At 48.8% G+C, this 22,450-nt stretch overlaps 1 protein-coding gene across 6 annotated transcripts in view; it reads left to right on the plus strand.

Moving 5' to 3' along the window:
* Positions 1–20,475: 20,475 nt before the first annotated feature.
* Positions 20,476–22,450, plus strand: part of TRIO (trio Rho guanine nucleotide exchange factor) — a 749,917-nt gene continuing 747,942 nt past the window's right edge. For 2 of the 6 annotated variants that reach the window (XM_084881638.1, XM_084881639.1), the window contains exon 1: positions 20,483–20,691. In XM_084881638.1, coding sequence (XP_084737764.1) covers positions 20,535–20,691 — 157 coding nt within the window. In that variant the 5' untranslated portion in view covers positions 20,483–20,534. Of the gene's footprint in view, positions 20,692–22,450 lie in introns of all 6 variants that reach the window. The other 4 variants (XM_084881643.1, XM_084881642.1, XM_084881641.1 and 1 more) reach the window with 4 other exon arrangements.

Raw genomic sequence — 22,450 nt, forward strand, 5'->3', positions numbered from 1 at the left:
ATAGTGGTGCTAGAAGCTTATAACACCTTTTAGCGCGGAATCTCAAAGCACCTGGAAAATAGTCATTGCATTTCATCACGTTGTGATAGTCCTTTTTATAAGTCAGAGAAAAGAATAATAATTGCCTTTCTAAGGCTATCCGTTTTGTTTCTATCTCTACCACTCTTATTTTTAATTTAATTTTACAAATTACCTAAAGTCTCTTGGGAATAAATTTATGTAAACTCTAATTAACTAAATAAAGTAATTGACATCATGAGACTAGAACCTGACAGCCCTGTGCTCATTCAGAAGAAACGCTCATTTTTCAGGCTTTGTGACATCACATTCGCACTAAGGACCTTCAGGCAGCAGCACCTGACATTCCAGGGGTGGAATGTGTGAAGCAACCCACCAAGGAATATCGCAACTTTAAAAAATTGTGGAAACAATAATTCTTCCCTAAACTATTGCTATTAGAAATTAATCTACGAATTCAGGTTTGAGGATAAGATGGGAGGATGGGTGGAAGGGAATTAGAAGTGGGGGAAGAAGACAAAACCTTTAAATATTTATGATTTTTATTTGAAATTGGAGAAAGAGTTCCTACTTTCAAGACTTGAAGTGTCACGATAATTAGCACTTCACATGTTGTCTATTCTATCTGGTGGGTTTTGACTTCAAAGGAGCTCAGAGGGCAATGTGTCAGTAGGGACAGAGCTGGCACTGAGCCTCCAGAGCACATGTGTCAAACACAAGGCCCGCGGGCCAAATCCAGCCCGCCAGGCCTTGCAATGTGGCCCGCACCGCGCTGTCGTCACTGCACTCCGCTGTCAGTTTATGACATTGTCAGTTTATGACTGTTCAGTAAACCATTCGGCCCGCGAGTTAGGCTGGATTTTAGATTTTGGCCCCTTCTCTGATTGAGTTCGACACCCCTACTCCAGAGCATTCCGCCTCATCAGTGAGGGGTCAGCACAGGCCTTCCCAACATCAGGCAGCACCCCAGGGACCATCCTTCACTCTGACATGGTCAGTGAGATGTGACTGGAGCTTGCTGAGCAAAGCCCCTGGAAAGGTTTCTAAAAGAGGGTTGTCCCACCCTACCTGGTTTGGTTCAGTGGATAGAGCGTTGGCCTGTGGACAGAAGGGTCCCAGGTTTGATTCCGGTCAAGGACATGTACCTTGGTTGCGGGCACATCTCCAGTGGGGGGTGTGCAGGAGGGAGCTGATCAATGTTTCTCTCTCATCCATGTTTCTAATTCTTTATCCCTCTCCCTTCCTCTCTGTAAAAAAAAAAATCAATAAAATATTTTTAAAATAATAATAAAATAAAATAAATAAAAGAAAAGAAGGCTGTTCCCCCTAGGCCTCCTCCTTCCTGCCTGGCATGGAGAGGTGACAGCTGGAGTTCTCAGTCATTTTGTGCCTGGCGGTAGACCTTGAGAAAGGGAGGCCACCCTGAGGGTGGTGGGAGAAAGATGCAAGGAACATTCATGTCTAATGACCGTGTCGATGTCACACTGACCCTGAACGGCCTGCCTTGGGATTTCTTTTACGTAACAGAAGCCTCCTACTTGAGTTTTTCATTATTTAGTCACTAGCACAGCCAACTTGATGGCCTTTAGAGTGTGAGTCTGCTTATTTTCTCTGTAAAACTGCCTTTGTTTTTCTGGGAAGTACAGTCAGCACTGCTTTCCTTGATGCGCTAAAGCCTCCTGTCACATAACTCCAGAGGAACCATACATGTTGTGGGCCAGGGGACACCTCTCTCACGGACTGCAGTGTGGGCAGAGCCCTCACTCCCCCTGCTTTCACGGAATCCCCTGCTCACCTTTTGATCTTCTTGGGGGTTACATCCTTAGGGAAATAAGTATTAGGTGATTTTAGATTCAAGTATTGACCAAGCAATGGCTAATTCAATCTGTGGCTTTATAATCTTATCAGGGGCTAATTTAGATGAGATTTCTCAAACTTGCAAGGCCTGGATAATTTTGATAGGTAAACAAATATCAGAAATCATTTATCATATTTCTTTCCACAGCAAAAAGAAAAGAAAGAAAAAGGTACCACATTGAATGGAATAGAGAGTGTGCTTTTGATCATAAAATAAGAAGAGATATAGGAAATACTTAACAGAAACAAAATAATAATAATAATCATTACTAATATTTACTGTGACAGCTTTTCTGTATCAGACCATATGCATTAACTCCTTTGGTCCTTATAACAGCTCTGCAAAATAAACATTTATAATAATAAAAGCATAGTATGCTAATTAGATCGGACAGCAGAACGACCTTCCGGACGTTATTCAGACATCCTTCTGGATGAAGCTACAGTGGCAAGGGCTGAAGCAGAGGCAATTAGGGGCAATCAGTCAGGCAGACAATTGGTTAAGGGTGATCAGGCAGGAATGCAGAGTGGTTAGGGGTGATCAGGCAGTCAGGTAGGCAAGCGGTTAGGAGCCAGCAGTCCCAGATTATGAGAGGGTGTAGGCCAGGCTGAGGGACCCCTCCCCACTGTGTTCAAATTTTATGCATCGGGCCTCTAGTTAATGATGGTGATGATGATAATGATGATGATTTTTACTTTACAGATTAAGACACTGAGGCACAGTGTGTTGCCCAAAGTCTCACAGTTGTTAAATGGTGGAATCAGGATGAACCCAGTTCTCTCTGACCTCAGAACTACCAATCATCATGCTCCCAACAGTTTAAGACTGTTGGCAACGTGTTACCATATACCTAATCCTAGACTGCAGGCTCCATGAGAGAAGGGGTGTTTGAGGAATGGTCACTGTTCTAGGCCCTGTGCCTACAACATTGTTTGGCATATAATTGACACCCAAGCAATTATTGAATGAATGAGGAAATGACTGAATGAATGAGTGTGGAGAACTTTACAGGGCTGCTGGAGAGGGGCTTTATGATTATGATTTAAGAGGTGCTTCTTCGAGTTGCTATGAAGCGGACCATTCCAAGGAGAAACTCATTCATGATGCACCACCTTCAAATACTAACAAATCATCAACATCAACCATCTGCAGGAAATCGTAATGGTACCTTCTGGGAAAGGCTCATAGCATATAAAGTACTTTTATTTATGCCTTCTTGCTTAATCCTTATAACACCTAGTGAGGCTTTATTTCCACGCTATGAGTGAGAAAGCTGGGGCTCAAGGTGATAGCCACAATCCAGCCTGGTCCCACTGACTCATCCCCACACCATGGGCATTTAGCTGGGCTGCCTTGTTCTTTGTGGGGTCTGATATCCTCTGACCACTCCCATTCCACTCCCCACCCCCTTCACAACCACAGGCCTGCATCTATAGCTCTCCTAATCCCGGTGTTCCAGAAATATACTGTTGAGTAACAAACCATTCCAAAGCATAACAGCTTCAATGACCGTTTATTATCATCTCTCACAGTTCTGTGAGTTGACTGGGCTCAGCAGAGTGGTTCGTGCTCAAAGCCTCTCATGTAGCTGCAGCCTATTACCATGTCGCCTGAAGACTCCACTGGGCTGGACTTCCCCTACGGTCCACTCCCATGGCCAGCGGGAGGATGGCTCAGGGGGGCTGTTGACCCCTGACCCCTGTGAGCCTCTCCCTGTGACTTGGGCTCCTCACAGCATGGTGGCTGGGTTTCCAGAGAAGCATTCCAGGAGCCAGTTTTTCCAAGGGCGGGAGCAGAGGCCCCTGGGCCAGAAAGGGGCTTCACTTGGATCTGTGACAGCGTTGTTTCCACAGCATCCTATTGATGAAAGCCACCACGGGGCCCACCCGGGTTCCAGGGTGTGGAGAAACACATCGCCCTCCTAACGGGGAGCAGGAAGGCCGTGTCACTGAAAAGCATGTGGGATGGGAGCTGTTGTTGCAGCCATTTTTGGAAAATATGATCCAACGCACTCAGCTCTGTCATAACCTGCAGTGAAGCTATCCAGCTGCAGATAAATTTCCATTTCCACACTGTTAGTCTGCGTTTAATTGGGCACAGAGTAATAGTCCATTTATTTATTTTTTTTAACTGTTGCCAAGGTTACGTTTCTGGCCTTCCCTGTCATTAGTTCATACCCCTTTATACCTTCTAAGGCTATTCTGATTCAAACGCATGTTTAGGTCCCAGGGTAAGAGAGAGGAGGGGTCCAGGGCATGGGTGAAGCCACCCCTGTTTGTCTTACACTCACAATAGTTCTGTATACCCCTGGAGCTTCCCAGCCTCTCAATGAGAACCAGGCAAGAACAGGTACATAGATCAGTTCAAGTCCATCACAATAATGAAATCTCTTTTTATTAAGTTCACCATCAACCTCTCTTTCAGACCTATGTTCCAGTGTTTCTCAGCAGCATCCATATTCCAATCAAACTAGACTTCTCACCTCATGCTTCCGGCCTGGTTTGCTCTGCTTTCTCTTCTCCCATCCCCTGACCCCTGCTTGTTTTATATTCGCCATAGTCTCAGATTCCACTCCACGTCCCCATTTATTGAAATACTACTTCTTCCGTGGCAAATTCAAATAGCACTATCCTCTGGATTGACATTCCTGATTTCCCTGCCAGGTGGATGTGACCCTGCTCTTCTCGGCACTCCTGTGCCCCTTGCCTGCCACCGTTGACCTCATCTACTGGGAGTCACAGTCCTGTTTGGGCTTGTCTCATTCCCTCCCCACACCTTTGCATACATCCCCTATACCAGTGGTTGGCAAACTCATTAGTCATCAGAGCCAAGTATCAACAGTACAACGATTGAAATTTTTTTTGAGAGCCAAATTTTTAAAACTTAAACTATATAGGTAGGTACATTGTTATTAACTTAATTAGGGTACTCGTAAGCTGGCCTTTGCTAAAAACTCAAGAGGCCAAAGAGCTGCATGTGGCTCGCAAGCTGAAGTTTGCCGACCACTGCCCTATACAACTCAGCACATCACCACAGGTGACGGATTGGATTGCACTTCCAGGAATGTCATTCTCATCTTACGGTCATTTTATCTAACTGTCTGGGCCTTTAAAAGAGCTCCTTCGCCCTCAGGGAGCTCTGTTCATTCACATTCATTCATTCATTCATTCATCCACTTACGGTTCAACAAGTATTGACTGGGCGTAGTCCCGGTGCTAAAGAGAAAGAATGTTTTCATGCAGCTCTGGATTTACATTGAATTGTTCCTCTTCTGCAAGCAAAACTGTCTTCCCAAAGGAAGTTGGCATTAATGTCACTTCAATCCCAGCCCCTTGAAGACCCAAAGAGATGCCTCCTGGAGCTGGACCCAGGGCTCTCCACAAAGGCCTGGAAGTTGCCTCCATAGGAGGATCCTGGTTTTCTTCTTCTATTTAGTATGCCCGTGGCAGCCAGACCTCCAGGTGGGTTTCAAAGGTTTCCCCCACGTTCACATCTGTGGGGCCTTCCTTGCTGACCCTTCCTGATTCTGCTTTTGCTCCATCTCCACTGGGCAGGGACGATCCAGCCATGCTCCCCATGTGGATCCTAACCTGCTCCACTCCCTGGGTTTGCCTTTGCTATGTTCTTATAGGTCATTCTTTTTTTTTTTTTTTTTTTTTTTTAATATATCTTATTGATTTTTTTTACAGAGAGGAAGGGAGAGAGAGAGAGAGAGTTAGAAACATCGATGAGAGAGAAACATCGATCAGCTGCCTCCTGCACACCCTCCTACCGGGGATGTGCCCACAACCGATACATGCCCTTGACCGGAACTGAACCCGGGACCCTTCAGTCTGCAGGCCAATGCTCTATCCACTGAGCCAAACCGGCTTCAGCTAGGTCATTCTTGAGGCCAGGAAAAGGGACAGAGAAAGGAGTCCCAGGCCCTCAGGGAAGACCGTCAGAAACACCCAGCTCAAGGTGGGACTGTCCTCCCATGTACAAAAGCAGATTATGTAGCCACTCTGTGTTCCGTGTCCCCAGGGGGAACATGGGGATAATGATAATCCTTATTTCGCCCATTACAGCTGTGCCTGGTCCCTGACAAGCTGCCCGTGATTGTTACGTTTTCTTCTTGTTATTCAGTTATTGTTGTCTTGGGTCATTTTTTCTCAGAAGCAGAGACAACGAAAGGTCTGATTTAGGCAAAGTCACGGGGAGGGCAGCTTCAGCCTAATTCTCCAAGGAAATCAGGAATGTGGGGCACCCATATCACCAAGGATATGGACTTCCTGGGGAAGAATCCCCTGCAGGCCATGGATGGACAGGCAAACCCGTACCCCAAGGGCTGTCCTCCAAGAAGAGGGGCAGATGTGGGCCTTGAGGAACAAACGCCCTTGGACCTGGGAGGGACCAGCAGCACATGGAGGGGATCCAGGGAACCTGGGTGAGGCCCCGAGTGTGAGGCATGGTGTCTTCCACAAAGCAGTCCTTGCACCTCTTGTCTTTGATCGGCCTTTTATTCTGTAGCCCCTACTCTCTGCCCTGCACTCTAGCCCCTTTACAACCTGCAGCCTGATCACCCATCCAGCAAAAACTCGCTGAGTCTTACTCTGTGCCAATTGCCACACTAGGGCCTGGCAATGTATCACTAAACGAAATAGCTAAAAGCCTGTGCTCTCGTGGAAATAGTCAATTTTACCACGTTTTAGAGCAGGTCTTTTAGAAATAGCCAAATGTCAGAGAAGATGTAATTAGCTGCATAATAGCAATTTTTACCCAAAGTAATTGCCATTTTCAATGAATAAGACCGATTTGTCTCCTAAGCCTATTAAATTTACCTGTCCTAGGCAATAATTTCCATAGGACTTTAAAAAAATTATACATTTTTTTTTTTTTATTACACAGGTACATACTCATACTGCCGAGAACTTGGAAAATAGAAAAAACATGAACGAGTCACCTATAATTTCACTGACTTAATCCAACTACTATTAGCATTGAGGGGATTTTCTTTCTGTCTTTGTGTCAACTTTATTTTTTAAAATATATTTGAAGTAACTTTTGTATATCTATATATTCCTTTCTCACTTTTTGTTTTTCCATAAGTACAGTCCCACGGTCTATAGAAATGATATTTTAATGAGTATATAACATGCTATTCTTTACTTCTCCATTATTAGTTCTGTGGGCTATTGGTCATGCTTTCACTTTTAATTATTGATGTGGTTAATTCAGAAAACAATTCAAAAAGAGGAATTCCAGTGCCGTGTGAAGCAGTGCAACCATAATTGGAATGAGTCCGCTGGTTTCGCTGCTGACTGTTTTGGATACATCAGGTTCCCAGTGTTGCTTCAAAAACCAATAGGCTTCCCCAGTGGTTTCATATTTCACATGCTTGAGGGGTTCTTTATAAATGTGCAGGAGGCCTCCGAGAGAGGAATGCTCGGAATCTGATTCTAATCTGCATGTGACTGCCCCAGAAGCCGTCCCCTCGCTGTCCCCAAGTGCTCTGCCACCTTTGGGGAAGGACACAGAGGGGACAGGCAAGTGGCGGCCTGCCGGCCCGGGCCTGCAGTTGGCCGGTGTTGTTCTTGCCGAGGCCTCAGCTGACCCCGGAAGGGCCCTGGCTGCTGTTTTCCCGGAAGGGCCCCACATCTAGCTGTCACTGGTGTTTTCAGAAGGCTCTCCAAGGCCACAGACATCTGTAAGACATGACGAAAACAAAGACAGCAGGGGAAATCCCACTGTGAGAGACACTGCCCCCGAGGTCCTCGGAGAGCCATAGTCAGCCATTGTTCATCACAAAAGGCTCAAGTTGAAAGCTGCTGCTGATGCTGGGGTCAGTCGCTTGCTGGTGGCGGAGGGACAGTGGGGAGGGACACAGAAGCGCCTGTGTCCCCAGCCGTGGCAGACAGAGCAGCTGAGGGATCGCTGCCAAGAGCCAGGGCTCAGTCTAGAGAGGACCTGGCCACAGGAGACCCAGGGACAGGCCGGACAATGGGCCATTGGCTCTCCGTGGCGTCTCCCTCCCAGAGTTGGCATTTACTGCATGTCCCACACTCTCTAGAGCTCCCTCCCTGCAAACTGTAGTCAATTGTAGCGAAAACTGCCCCACAGCCACCTGGATGCACTCCTGGCTGGATGAATAAGCAAAAAAGTCTGACTTCTTCTATCCACTCCCCAACCCCACCACCGGGCAAAGCCTAGAAAAAGAAGAAGTTTTAAAAGCACAGGAACTATTCAAAATTGGATGCGCTCTTTCAGGGCCCTCACCGGACACTGCCACTGCCGCAGGCAGCTATTTGACATTGATAGGCAGAACACTCTGGATGAATAAAGCAAGCACGTGGTAGGTAGAGATGAAGAAAGCACGCAAGGGCGTCCTAAGAGCATTTGTAAAGAGGAATTATCTCCGCGCTGCTGTCTGCAGCTTTCTCTGAACAGTTTCTGCAGCTCATCAAAGCCTTCACATGACAAGTGCTATGGTGTCTGACATGGGCCGGGAGGGCAAAGGGTCAGGCCTGGCTGGTGGCACAGATGGGGGTCCAGGTAGCACTATCCAGGATTAAAACTGGGAATGACCTCATGCTAAATGGACTTAGCCTAATGCTTTTTATTTTTACTTGGGGCTGGGAGAGGGGGCAGTTCCTAAAAATACAGCTCCTGTAAAGAGGCAAGGGAAATCAGGTTAAAACAAAAGCAAGCAAACAAACCTCTTCGATAACCCCACAGGTAGAATTCTGGAACTAACAGCTCCTTAAGGAAGCCCATTTAAAGAAATAACTAGAAGACGCTGTGATGAGAGAGTCCAGCTTGCAGGCTGCAGATCCTTGTAAAGAGAAGGAGGCTCATTCCTAGTGGCAGCCCATGAGGGCTGAGGGCCAGAGCCGGGCATTCACAATGCAGTGAATTGCAAAGGCACAAAGACACTTAGCATGGAAGAGTCTTGGCAGGTGTCCTGATATAAGGCTGATATATAGAAAGGATGCTGTAATGTGCATATATCTATTACAGTGCTCCTCCTTCTGTCCTCCCCTTCCTCCTCCTCCCACCCCCCATCTCCACCCTCCCAGTGCTGAATACAAAGGTGGGCATTTCCAGGGACCAACCTTTCATCTGCCAGCCTGTAGGTGGACCAACCAGTTCCCGGCAACAACCACACCCAAACCCGGTCCCTGAATGTCCCCCAGTCAGGGAGGGCCCAGACAACAGCACTGGGAACTTGCTCAGCTGGGTTTTTCTGATGAAAGAAAGTACTGAAAAAAACATGTTTCCATTTGGATGTGCCAAGCTCCATGCTGCATGCTTTCCAGGGAATCCTCATGGGCTCTGAGCACTGGTTTATGACCCCTTTCACAAATGAGAAAACCGAGGCTTAGAAAAGTCAAATAATTTACTCAGGGAACCAGAAGCTAGAAGGTGGCAGACACAAAATTGAAAGCCAGGTGTGTCTAACTAAAAACCCCGTCTTCCCCACTCCACCCAATTCCGTCTCCTCTGCAATTGGCAGACAGCTATCGTGTTTGGGAGAAAAAAAGGTTTGTGTGAAATACGATATCATAAAGAGCATGTGCTTCGAAGAGAAAGTCAGTTGTCCTCCTTCAGTGAGAAGTCCATCTCCCCAAGTGTCAGGGAGGCTCCTTCTCCAGCTGGGACCTGGCCTCGCCCCACTCACCTGTGATGGTACCTGCTCAAGAAAAGAGGTGCCATTGGTGTCATCTCCATTTCCTCCAAATTGCTTATCTTGGTCAACTACCACTTTCTTCGTATAGCCTATTATTGGTAGGTACCTATATATATTTTCTCTGCCAGACTCTAATCTCATTTAAATGAGGATCCATGAATGATCTTTACTCTTTCTCTCTCTCTTTTTTTTAAATTTTCCATACATGTTGTACACACCATAGGAGATGCTCACATCAGTTGACAGAAAGAAAGAACTCTCTCTCTCTCTCTCTCTCTCTCTCTCTCTCTCTCTCTCTCTCTTTTTCATCCTACACAAGTTGCGCACAGCACAACACCTGCTGAATTCTGTGTGGGGCTGCAGAACGGGTCCTTGACCTGGAGGGCTTCACATGAAAAGGCTGTGCATCTAGGAATGTAAGTAAGAAGGGACACACTTTAGAAATATGAGACATGGTTATGGCCAGAGGAAAACCCATGTTTTATGCAGAAGCCTAGCCTGGCAGGAATGTGTATCTGTCTGCTTTCTGCTGACTTCCTGTAAAGCAGGACACCACATTGCCCCCGGCCCCTTAATGCCTACATTGGAAGTGAAAAGATTCTTAGGTCTCTGATCAGTAGGAACTGAGTAGGCTTCTACCACACCCATGACACTGGAATTATCTGTTATTGAAAGTCCTGCATTTCTATCATTATTTTATTTCTTCCAACAATAAGACAATAAGCAGACCCGTTGTCCCCTGAAATATTTACTTTAGACTGGAGAGACTCAGGATGTGTCTTTAATTACAAATTTGAAGGAATCTCTTAGCATAACCTTGCTTTCCAGTTTTCAGATAGATAATTTCTTTTTTTATTTTTTTCATTTGCTTTCTCGTCCATTTCATAGGAACTTGTTATTTTTTTTAAAAAAAGACCCTAATTCAAATCAAACGATTGTGCAGTATGTCAACATCTGTTATTTCATTCATTTACAGTGCTTTGAAGGTAATCCTTATCCACAGATCTTTGAAAGGCAGAGCATACCAAAGTCAGTTTCAATACTTAAGGAAAATGGAATCTACTTGGCTCTAGACCAGTCACAGAGATACATGCCAAAATATAAGACTTGGAGCAGAAACTCCCCTTGCCCTGATGCCACCTCAAGGCAAGATGGGAGAACAGATGTGTAGTATCTCACAAGGACATTGCTCAGGACAGACTTCATTTCACCTAATTTGAGGGTTGCACGATGGCTATTGCAACACCACTAGTTTCTTCATCTCTACCTTCCTGTCTCACATCCAGAGAGAATGACCTTTCAGGTCTGAGCGGATAACCCTGTGCTTTTTTTTCTGAGTAACACAAAAGACTGTCAGATAGTTGTTAGCTACAGGGCAGGCCCAATGACAGTCTCAGCCAACTTCCAGGACTTAGAATAGCCTGCCAGAGTTGTCCTGAGTTTGGCTGAGATGACAAAGCCCTTCTACCCATGATTCAATGTGGATATATGGGCTGCCCCAGGAATGACCTTGGGCAAGAAGACTGTTTTATACAGTGGAGACACTCCCTGAAGTGGGTGACAGCTGGGAGCTGTCTGCTGACAGTGTTCCCAGCAGCTGGGGCAATGTGTCTTTCACCGAAGGGAGATCTGGCTGGTGCAACACAGAACCCACCACTAATACACAGTCCAGTTGGGAGATAGACAGAAGTACACGGGAAATTTCAATACACTGAGATGGAATAAGAAAGTTAAATACAGGGCTCAGCATGAACATCTGAGAGATTAGCTAACTATATCGGGAGTTGTGGGGGGTTAATAAATATCTTCTGTTTTCCTTAAATGCTTTCTGAGCCGGTTAAGAGATACATAAGGGAGTAGATGGACAACTAACTACCATCTTCGTTATTGATAAAGCTGACAGCCAACCCTGTGTGTGGCAGTAATGCACCACCCAGGACTGAATCCTGGCCTCTTGACTCATCCAGGCATGGGCAGTGCTGGACCACTGTGGGCCTCCCCACTCAGAGGCATGATTAGGAGCAAGACAGGATGGGAGCTCCATGTAGCAGCTGCTCCCAGGAGGAAACCAAGGAGTAGCAAGGCTGGACCTGCCCTGTCCCCCCTCCCAAAGTCACCTGTCAGGTAGGCCAACCCACATGAGAGAAAACACTGGGACTGGGGAACAAGCCTACTCTCGCTCCTCCCATGCACACCCATACAATGGAGGACTGGAAGGTGACTGTTGGGTGATGGTGAGTTCCGGGGGTGGTGGAGAGGAAGCCAGATTGCCAGGGGCTAGGGAGAGAACAGGAGGTGTGGGAGTGAAAGCCACGAAGCTCCACAACTTTTTCAAGTTTTGTTAAATGACTACTCCAGTAGGTAGAATTAGTGTCTGCAGAGTTTAACTTCCTAAGTGTATTTTAGGGTAACTCTGGCATGAGGAGCTGAATAGGTTTTGCTACACTTCCTAGAGAAAGATATAAAAAGTAAGCCATGGTCGAAACTGGTTTGGCTCAGTGGATAGAGCATTGGCCTGCGAACTGAAAGGTCCTGGGTTCGATTCCGGTCAAGGGCATGTACCCTGGTTGCGGCACATCCCCAGTAGGGGGTGTGTAAGAGGCAGCTGACTGGTGATTCTCTCTTATCGATGTTTCTAGCTCTCTATCCCTCGCTCTTCTTCTCTATAAAAAATCAATTATATATATATATATATATATATATATATATATATATATATATATATATATAAAACTTTTTTTTTTTTTTTTTAAAGTAAGCCATGAAAATGTGGGTTGTGACCAGAGGACTCACAAGGAAACTACCTAGGGTCAGGTCATGGGAAATTGATGGAAAGGCGGGAAAGAGCACCAATGCCCAGGGCATGTGCATTTCTTCTCAAGATTATTCACTGGCTAGATTCATTTAATGGAGAAAAAGGATAAAGAGCTTATTAGGAAGAATTTAAGCCAACCAAAACCCCCCTCCACTAAATTAAAGAAAGAATATATATCACTCAAAAAAAAACTTTGCTAATAAATAGGCACCCATGTTTCAGAGGCTTAATAAAAGTGAGAGTATAATTCATTCACGTCCTAGTCTACCACAGGTTGGAAGCTCTGCTTCATTTTGTACTTTCACCATCTAGGACATGTGGCCTCCAAGACGAATTAGGATGGAGAGTGGAGAATAGAGGTTCATAAACATATCCCATTGGACAGAATATAATCACATGGCTCCATCTAACTGCAAGAAGTCTGGGAATTGTAGTCGGTGAGCCTTTGAAGAGGAGAGAAACTGACTTGGTAAGCTCCTGAATGAAAATCTCACATAAGTACAGTGATTCTTCACTCATCTTAAAGAAAAGTTTGTTGTTGTTGTTGTTGTTTTAACAGACACAGATGTTTAAATTAAAGAAATAAACACAATTGAAATGAAAATTATGATCCATAGCATGTGACACAATACCTAGCACAGAATAGGGTCAATAAAAAAAAAAAAAAAAAGACAACAGCTACACCAACCCCCCAAAAGGGTATTTTTCTTCCCCAAAGCTGAAAACATTCTGGTTTTGCTTTCTTACTCAAGTTTCCCCACATCCTATATTTTTGCCCGTTGGTTTGGAGGCCATAATCAGGGGCAAGGAAAAGTGATGCTAAGAAAAGCAGAGTGGTTGGGCTGGGTTAAAACCAGTCACTCCAAAGTCTTGGTTTGGTAGATTTTCCTCTGCTCTTTTCCTTCTTTTCCAAGGAGAGCATTAGGTAAGGACTGTGGCTGGCGGGGGTGTTCGAGGACGCTGGTGTGGTTCCCGGGGCTCTGGAAAGGGCCCCCAAGGTGCCCCACGCCTCCTCAGTGCCTGCTAATGAGGAAAACTTATTTAACACATTCAGTTGCATAATTGGAGAAAAGTAATTGGAGAAAAGGTTTAAATTGTCTTGTGGGAGGCAATAGCCTGACTAACATCCTTACTTAAAAATAAGTGATGAAAAGCAGCTTTGGAAACTTGTTATTTCAGCAGTTATGTTTTGAACCTTTTCTAAATCTGTGAAGCAGTGCAGGGAAAACAATGAAGGACACGAAGAACACATGGGCTGGTCTCCGCTCTCCGGGAAGGAGTGGGAAAGACAGCCATTAAAAGCCCCATTGGATTACAAGGGGAAATGATTCAGAAGAGCAGTGAGATGGTACAGAATGTGCTCACATCAGGCGATCGAGGGCAGAGGTCCCCTGGGGAGCACAGGTGTGGTGGAAGACTCTGGGACAGTGGGTGCTCTCTGGCTGTACCCCACCGGCCCCATATATAGAAGTGGCTGAGGTCCTGGTCTGAATAAGCCACCGCATTCCAGAGCCTTGCTGTCCAGCTCCTATACCAGGAATGGACATCAGGGCCTTGGAATGGTGGGGCCCCTAGAACACCCCGAGACATTCTGTTTGGAGCAGGCTCCAAAATAGGGATTTAAAATAAAGGCTCCTGGGCCTGGCCGGCATGGCTAACTCTTCTCCCTTGTATATATTATCATTGGACCACTATGCATTTTACTGGTTTATTGTTTTTTTCTCCACTCTACTAGGAAGTTTGCTCTGTGGGGGCAAGCATTTTTGCTTGTTTTGGTTGTTGTGGATGTTAAGAGTGCCTGCTGTATAGCAGGGGCTCAATAAATGTTGACTGCATAAATCAATCAGGATTCCTAGAAAAGCCCTGGAGTCTTTTCATGGCTTCCTGTGTGTGATGGGAAGCCTTCAGTCAGTACCCAATAACCCTGAAATATAAAATCTTCACTATTCCTGCAAACAACAGCAAAACAGGGCCAGGCCTTCCTCAGGGCCTACACTTGACAGAAGCATAAAGACCAGCTGTAGGCCAAAGCAAAGTGAGTGTGCTTTTTTTTTATTCTCACCTGAGAATATGGTTTATTGATTTTAGAGAGAAAGAGAGGAGGGAGGGAAGGAGGAAGGGAGAAAGGGAGAGAAGAAAAAGAACAAGGAGGAGGAAGAGGAAGAAGAGGAAGAGGAGGAGGAGGAGGAGGAGGAGGAGGAGGAGGAGGAGAAGGGAGAAACATCACATGAGAGAGAAACATGGATAGGACTTGCCTCCTGTAAGAATCCCAACCTGGGCTCAAACCTGAGCTGGAATTGAACCCACAATATTTTGGTATATAGGATGGCACTCCAACTAACTGAGTCGGCAGGCCAGGGAAAAGTGGGTTCTTTCTTTCTTATGTGCCTTCCATCTCTCTTTCCCTTCTTTCATCTCTTTACTCCAGGCCAACCCTGGGCTAATCCACTAATCTTCTCTAGAATGCATTAAACGATAAAGGAAGGTTTAAGGTGTTAGTGCTCCTGGGAGTACTTATCCTTTAAAAAGAAATCTCAAATACCAAAAGATGGCCAGGATCAGAATGGATAAATCTTAAGTACAACCAATGGACACAAAACTCTGGGGAGGGTGGATATGTATGGGGGGAGGGCAATGGTAAAATATGTACACAGATAATAATTTAATTTAAAAAAATAAAATTAAAAAAAAGAAAGAAAAAAAGAATGGATAAATCTCACGTGGTAGAATTTCAGATTCTGCCTGTTTTGGGCTAGGGGTTCAATTTGGCACTCTGAGTTACTGGCCAGGAACAGAAAGTCAGCAGTTAGGAGGCAATAAGCCTGTAACATTGATCAATTTGAAGCCAAAGCAGCAAATAGAAATATTGTCATTTCTTCTAGACACTCTTCTCACTTACTTACCAGGAATAGTAAAATGACACTACTTCCAAATAAGCTCACATCTTATGGTTGGGTGAGGGGTGGGGGGATGTTAACCTTTCAATGAATCTTTTTTAGGAGGCGGGGAAGAGGACATGATCCAACCCAAAGCAGCTAGGGAGTTAAGACATTCTTTGTTAAAATAAATGCAGGTATATAAGGAAGAGGAAACATTCACATGCATGTCTAAGAAAAAGCCAGCAACTTTAAAGACATATTCACCTTTCCCTGACCGGTTTGACTCAGTGGATAGAGTGTCTGCTGGCCTGCGGACTGAAGGGTCCCGGGTTCGATTCCCGTCAAGGGCATGTACCTTGGTTGCAGGCACATCCTCAGTAGGGGGTGTGCAAAAAGCAACTGGTTGATGTTTGTCTCTCATCAATGTTTCTAATTCTCTATTCCTTCCCCTTCCTCTCTGTGAAAAATCAATAAAATATGTTAAAAAAAAAAAAAAAAAAAAAGACATATTCATCTTGTGTTGGCTGTTTGAATTCCCTTTCCAGGCCTCCAAGGATACAACTTTGCCTTGTCTCTTCACCCTCCTCCATCTTCAAGGTTTTTTGGTGGGAAAGTTTGAAAAACACTGATAGAAAACCAGGGCTGGTCTATCCGTCAGGAGCTGTTTTGGCTGCACAATTTACAGCCACGTAACTAAAGCCAAGTCTCTGTCTTGTACGGAACAAGAAGACCGGAGCTGGGCAGCTCACTCAGTCATCTGTTCCATGTGCTTCTTCTGTCCATATGCTCACCCTCTCATAGTCACAGCATAGCCTCTTTACCTCTAGCATCTTGTCCGTGTTTTGGAGAAGAAAGGACAAAGGGTAAAGGGCAAAGGGCACGCACATGCTGAGTCTGAAGACCTTCTTGTGAGCCCTGCCCAGTCCCTTCCACTTATATCTCATCTGCCAGCACGAAGTCACATGGCCACCATGGCTGGGAAATGAAATGTTTTAGCCAGGCATGGGTTCTGCTAGGAAGGAGAGAGAGGATATTGAGCAGACAGCTTGCAGTGTCTGTCCCAGCTGGCTTTTGCTGTTCCTTTTGCTTCGTATCCTCCGGCCTGATACAGTTCTAGGCACACACAGGAGACTTGCTGATGCTTGTGTACTGACTGCAAAGGATCTCCTCATCTTGTAGGCAGGACATTAAGCACAAATGACATACGCAATGGGATGCAGTAACGCTCAAATGCCAGAACGACTGGTGCTGCAGAACGCAGAGGAGGGAACAGGTCCATCTGAGTTATGCAGGAGCACCATGGAAGGGGATGAAATCTGAGCTGAATGTTGAAGGTGGGGTGGGATTGACAGACTAGCAGCAGCTGCCAGGAAACCTGCTTAGATTCCCCTCCACTGCTCAGATGACAGGAGGCACAACAATCTGTATGCAGTTCTTTCTCTTATTCTAGTCTGAGTGAGCCTTCATGCATGTCCCACACTCAGACCCAAACCTTCTATATTGCTTTCTTGGAATTGATTCTAGTTGAGATAGAAGAATTGGTCCATGTCTGGGCCTCGACCCTAGAGGGTGCCTCATACCCAAACACATGTATTCTGGGGCCACCTTGATCCCCAGCACCCTTAGCAGTCATTACCACTCAGTCACATTCTCTTTCCAGCCAACTCCCAACTCCCAGAACTTGCCCTCAGCTGAGAACCCGCCCACAGAAATGGGCCTTTTCTAGTTGCCACTTCCCGAGAACACCACTATTACTATGGTATTTATGAACCTTTCTGTGGATGCATGATATACAACCTGCCCCCTCACCTCCCAGCAGTTTTTATTTTTCAAGGTCCTGACCTCTCTTTACCATTTAGGTAGCAGTGAGGGCCTCAGCATGCACTACCCACAGAGCAGGAGGAATGCAAAGCAAAAGCAAGAACTCAGCACTTGACTTCTGAGTTTCAAAATGCTCTTGGAACTCACGGTGGAGGGAATAATCGGAGAGAAAAGGTTTTGAATACTAAAACTGAGCCTCCTAAGAACACAGAGGCTGTGCCCAAAACAATCCATTTGGAAGAAAGCCTGATGAAACTGGAGAGAGCTTTCCTTCTTGCAGAGGGAATAATTCTGCAGTTGGGGGGTGAAGGGGCAATGGGTAGCATTAGGCCCTGACGTGAGTTTCTGAGAAAGGAAGCCTGTGCCCAGGCAGGCTTGACGGATCAGGGAACAGAGAGAACTTGGCTTCATCCTCTGGGTGGGTGGGAAGGGGGGTGAGACAGCTCTGTAAGCAGCTGCATGTTGTCCTGAGTGGTTGAGAGCAGCTCTGACTGCCAGCAGACCTGGAGAGGTCAAGCGGTTGGGTGAGGACGACTCACCACACAAAGCAGCAAGGTCATAGCACTGCCTGCAGTCCAGGTGGGAATGTCAGGGAGGAGGACAGACATGGGCCACCAGCCACACTGGTGCCAGCATGAGCCCGTGATGACCAAGGGCCCTGGGCAACCTCTCCATCCTCGCCCCACACTGAGATCTCGCCAATGCCCCCGGGAGCTTGGCTGCAACCTCGGGAAGAAGGCAGGGGGCAAAGCATTCAACTGACGAAGAAGAATCCTGGAGACAGTCTTTCCTGAACCAGGATTAAGCTTTCTGCCAAGGGGAGGAATGGGAGCTGGAGATAAGAAATTACCCAACAGAAAAAGAAGGAAAAGAAACATTGTCAGCACACCTGAGCTAATGGCCTGTGAAATTCGGACCTCCTGCATTTTTTTTCATTGTGAGATATCACACAATTAAATAATGTTTAAATAAACTTCTTTCTTTTATAGATTTAGATTTTCAGAGAAGTTGTGAAAATAGGACATTCCTATATACCCTCCACCCAGTTACTTCACACTATTCACAATGAATGAATTGGCATTGGTACATTATTACCAACCAAGGTGCATACATTATTCAGATTTTCTTCGTTTTTACCTGATTTCTTTTATTGGTTCCCATTTTGTTTAGTTGTCATGTTTTCTTGAACTCCTCTTGGCTGTGACAGTTTTTCTGGTTTCCTTATTTTTGGTGACTTTGAGAATTTTTTGGGGGGAGGTACTTGTTAGGTACTTTGTAGAATGTGCCTCATTTGGGATTTGTCTGATGTTTTTCTCATGATGAACCTGGGGTTATGTGTTTGGGGGAAGAGGGCCACAGAGGGAAGTGGCATTCTCATCATGGCATATGAAGGGTATATACCATACCGTCCACATAATTTATTACTGTTGATGCTAATGTAATGCTGATCGCATGGCCAAAGTAGTATTTCGTTAGGTTTCTCCCTCGTAAGGTTACTTTCCATTCCCTTTCCACTTTGTAATTGTTAGAAGTGCAGCCGGTAGTTAAGGAGAGAGGAGTTCTATCCCATCTCACTGAGGATGGAGTACCTGCAAAAATGATTTGGAATCCCTCTGCATGGGATATCTTCTCTCCATTTACTTATGAAATCATTTCTTTATATCAGAATAGACTCATGGATACTTATTTATACTTTGGGTTATAATCAAGAATTGCTTTCTTTATTTTCTTGCTCAAATTGTTCTAGCTTTGGCCATTGGGAGCTCTTTCAATTGCCTCCTTTGACATACCACTTTCCTTGTTTTTGTTATTGGTTAAAAAAAAAATCTTTTGAACACTCTTTTACCTTCAGGCAGAACATGCTCCAGGCTGGTCTTGCATATTTCTTGTCCCAGTCCTAGAACCAGCCATTTTTCCCAGGAGACTTTGCTCCTTTTATTGGAGACCACGTTAAAGACAAGATCTGAGTGCCAGGCATGCTCATTGCTGCTGGAGTGTTATTTCTAAGACCACTTAGCTGACAGAGCAAGGAAATCTATGCCTGTGTTTCTAACCCACGCATATATGCATACCTGTAAATCATTTTACATATCCATTTGTATCTAGATTAAGCTAAACATAAACTCATACTGATGTCTCCAAACTTAATCCACATGGGTCATTTAGCTTCCTCCCCTTGCTTATTGGTTACCTAAGTGAGAAACCCAGTACACCATTCATTCATTTGTTCATTTCCAGGATACATGTATAGTGGTTTCAGCATCCAGTTATAAAAATATTCATCTTGTTTCTGTCTTTTCTTATTTTCTGCCACGTTGGATCCTCTAGCCTCTGGCACCAATCCTTTTGATCATTTCTCTTGTAGCCACATCTTTGAGGTTTTATACGTGGATATTTGTCAAGTGCTGGTTTGACTCGGACCTTCCCTAAACCTGGAGGTCACCTACCCTTTTCCCTTGGGTCTCCCCAGTCCCATCACCTTCCCCATTCTCTGCATTTTGGTGGAGTGAGTCCAGAATCTCATTTTATAGACGAGGAGAGACTTCCCCCCAGGAGTTCAGAGGCTTGCCTCCCTCGGGGCTGGAGCCGCTAACCTGCTTTCACGATGTCTCTTCACTCATCAGCTATTACGGAGCAACCTAGTACATGCCAGTGCCGAGCCCCCGCCCTGCTAACGAGATCAGTAATCAACATCTCGGTGCTGATCGACGGTGTAGGAGCGAGCGCACAGCGGGGGGAAAAACGCCGGGCCTGGAAAGGTTCGCCGGCCGGGCTGTCCTTGCTCCTTCCAAGGGGCCGGAGCTGCTGGGAGGAGGATCCCGAGCTCGGCTGAACGCTCCGGCAGCCACCCGCCCGCTTTCTGGGCGCCGGGCCACCCCGAGGGGCCCCGCCCCTCCAAGACCCCGCCCTCCTACAGGCCCCGCCCTCCCCAGGCCCCGCCCTCCCCCGAGCCCCGCTCGGGCCCCTGACGATGCTCGCCGGAAATTGCCGAAGCCCCTCTTTTTTTCCTTCCTCTCCTTTCCCTGCTCTCCCTTTTCCTTTCACCCGGGTTCCCTGGGCTGTGATTTCCCCCCGCCCCCTCCTTCCTTCCCCATTGGAAATCAAGATGGAGGCTCGCGGCTGCCGCCGGCGCCCGTGATCGCGGAGACCCTGCCGGCCTCGGGCCCACAGCCCCTGCGATCGCGTGTCCCGAGCCGCTCCGGCCGGCGCCGCCGCGGAGGCTGCGCCCGCCCCGCGCCCCCGCCCCGCGGCCGGCTCGCGGCGGCTCCCGGGCGGAGTCCTCGTCTATGTGGGCGCTCCCCGGGCCGCGCCGCCACCGCCGCCCGCCGCCGCCGCCGCCGCCGCCCCGGGGCTAGGCGTCCGCGCCGGGCGCGGGCAGCTGGGCGCTCGGCTCCGCCAGGCCCGGCGCGGGGCCGGGGCGCGGGGCGCTAGGGGCGCGGGGCCCGAGCCGGGCGCGGCCGCGGGCGCCGCCGCACCATGAGCGGCAGCAGCGGCGGCGCCGCCGCCCCCGCCGCGTCCTCCGGCCCCGCCGCCTCGGCCGGCGCGGCGGGCTCGGGCTGCGGGGGCGGCGCCGGCGAGGGGACCGAGGAGGCGGCCAAGGACCTGGCCGACATCGCGGCCTTCTTCCGATCCGGTGAGTGCCGCTGCGGCGCCGGCGGGAGGTGCGGCTCTGGGTCCCCGCGCGCCCCGTGCTCGCCCGCACGTCGGGCCCGGCGCGCTCCCGCCGACCCCCGGCGCCCGCCCCGGGCTCCGGGACCTGCCCGCGCGGTGCCCTGTCGCTGCCCGCGCTGCCCCGCGCCCCGCGCCCGGCCCGTCCTCCCCCCGCGCCCGCCCGCCCGCACGCCGGCCCGGGGCGCAGCCTCCCCGGCTGCAGACCCACTCGGCGGCCGCCCTTCCCCGGGTTGGGGCGCCGGCTCTTTGTCTCTGCCGCGGGAGGGCCGCGGAGGGGGCGGCGGAGGCGAGGGCGGAGGCTCCGGTCCCGGAGGCCGGACGGGGGCGGCGGGCCGGGCCCCGGGAAGCGGGCTCTCCGCTGGGCCGGTGCCGGCGGCCAGTGTGTGCCCGGCCCTTCCCCGACCCCGGGAGCGGGCAGCTTCCTTAGCTCGGCCCTCCCCTCCCCTCCTCCTGTCACCTCCCCGGCCTCGGTCTACTCTTCGGTGACCCGGGGCGGCCGCGGCACCCGTGTTGGGGTTGATGGTGGTGGTGGTGGTGGTGGGGTGGCCGGCCTGGAGGCGGCCGAGCCATTGTCTCCGGGGGCGGCCCGGGAGGGACAGCTGGGAGCGCGGTGGCCGCGGGGCGGGAGCCCGCGGGGCGCCGCCTGGGTGGCTCGGAGGTGGAGGCAGTGCCAGGTGTCTCTCGGGCGCGGAGGGGGTGGCCGCGGGAGAGGCGAGCTCTGCGATCCGGAGGAGGCGCGGGGGGCGTGACTGGAGGTCCCCGGGCCCCAAGCGGCAGTGCATCCCCCCCCAACCCCCCTCTAACCACCCTCCGTCCCAGCCCGGTCCAGATCCCGCGCGAGCCGGGTCCACGTCCCTGCGCCCGGGCCCGTCTGCTCGCGCCGTGCGGGCGGCTGCAGAGGTGCCGGTGGCGGCGGCCGCGGGCCCGGATCCCGGGGCGCAGGGTCCCGCCGGCCCGGCGCGGTGCAGGGAGGCTGCAGCCTCCGGGCTGTGGAGCGGAGGCGGGCCAGGTCTGGGCCGGGTCGGACGGCGTGCGCGGGGCGTGTGCGGGGTGCTGGTGGCGGCAGCGGGGAGGGTGGCAGGCCAGGTAGGCTGGGGGGAGCGGCGGGTCCTGGGGCGCGTGCCGGGAGGTCGGAGGCTCAGCTTCTCCATCCCCTCTTTCCAAATGCAGCCCCCAGGTTCGGTGATGAGATCAGTTTGGCAATTCATACTGGTCCCCAGGAGCAGTTTGCATCGGGAGGGCGATGGTCGGAGGCAGAAGTTAGCGGTGTCGGTAGATAACCTGGTTTAGCGCTGTCTTCCGCTCGATTTCTTGATCCTGGCCACCCGGCGTTATTTCTGAGTCGGTGGAACAGATTGATCGTAGCTGGGAGTGACATATGCCGACCCTAGAATGTCAGCTTGTGGTTAATATACTCCTGGGTGGTGCTCCTTCTTTCCGTGTGAGGTCCTTGCAGAAAGCAAAGGTTTAAAAAAACATGAAAGCCGTTCTGTGTGCACCCAGCGCGGTGGAGCAGCCCCGTCTTACTTCCTAATAGCAGAACTGGGTCGTCTTCCCTTCGTGCCCTGAAGCTAAAGTCTAGCCTGTCTTCTCTCTCGACTCCACCACCTGTCACGAAATAATAGACTCTGTGCAGAATGCAGCTCCTCTCAGCTAGGAAGGCTCCCTGCTCTGCGGATAGAAATGACAGTGCTTGTGAGATCAGACTTTCTCACACCTTT

This window comes from Pipistrellus hanaki (assembly GCF_964339955.1).
Source record: "Pipistrellus hanaki genome assembly, chromosome: 4".
NCBI lineage: Eukaryota > Metazoa > Chordata > Mammalia > Chiroptera > Vespertilionidae > Pipistrellus > Pipistrellus hanaki.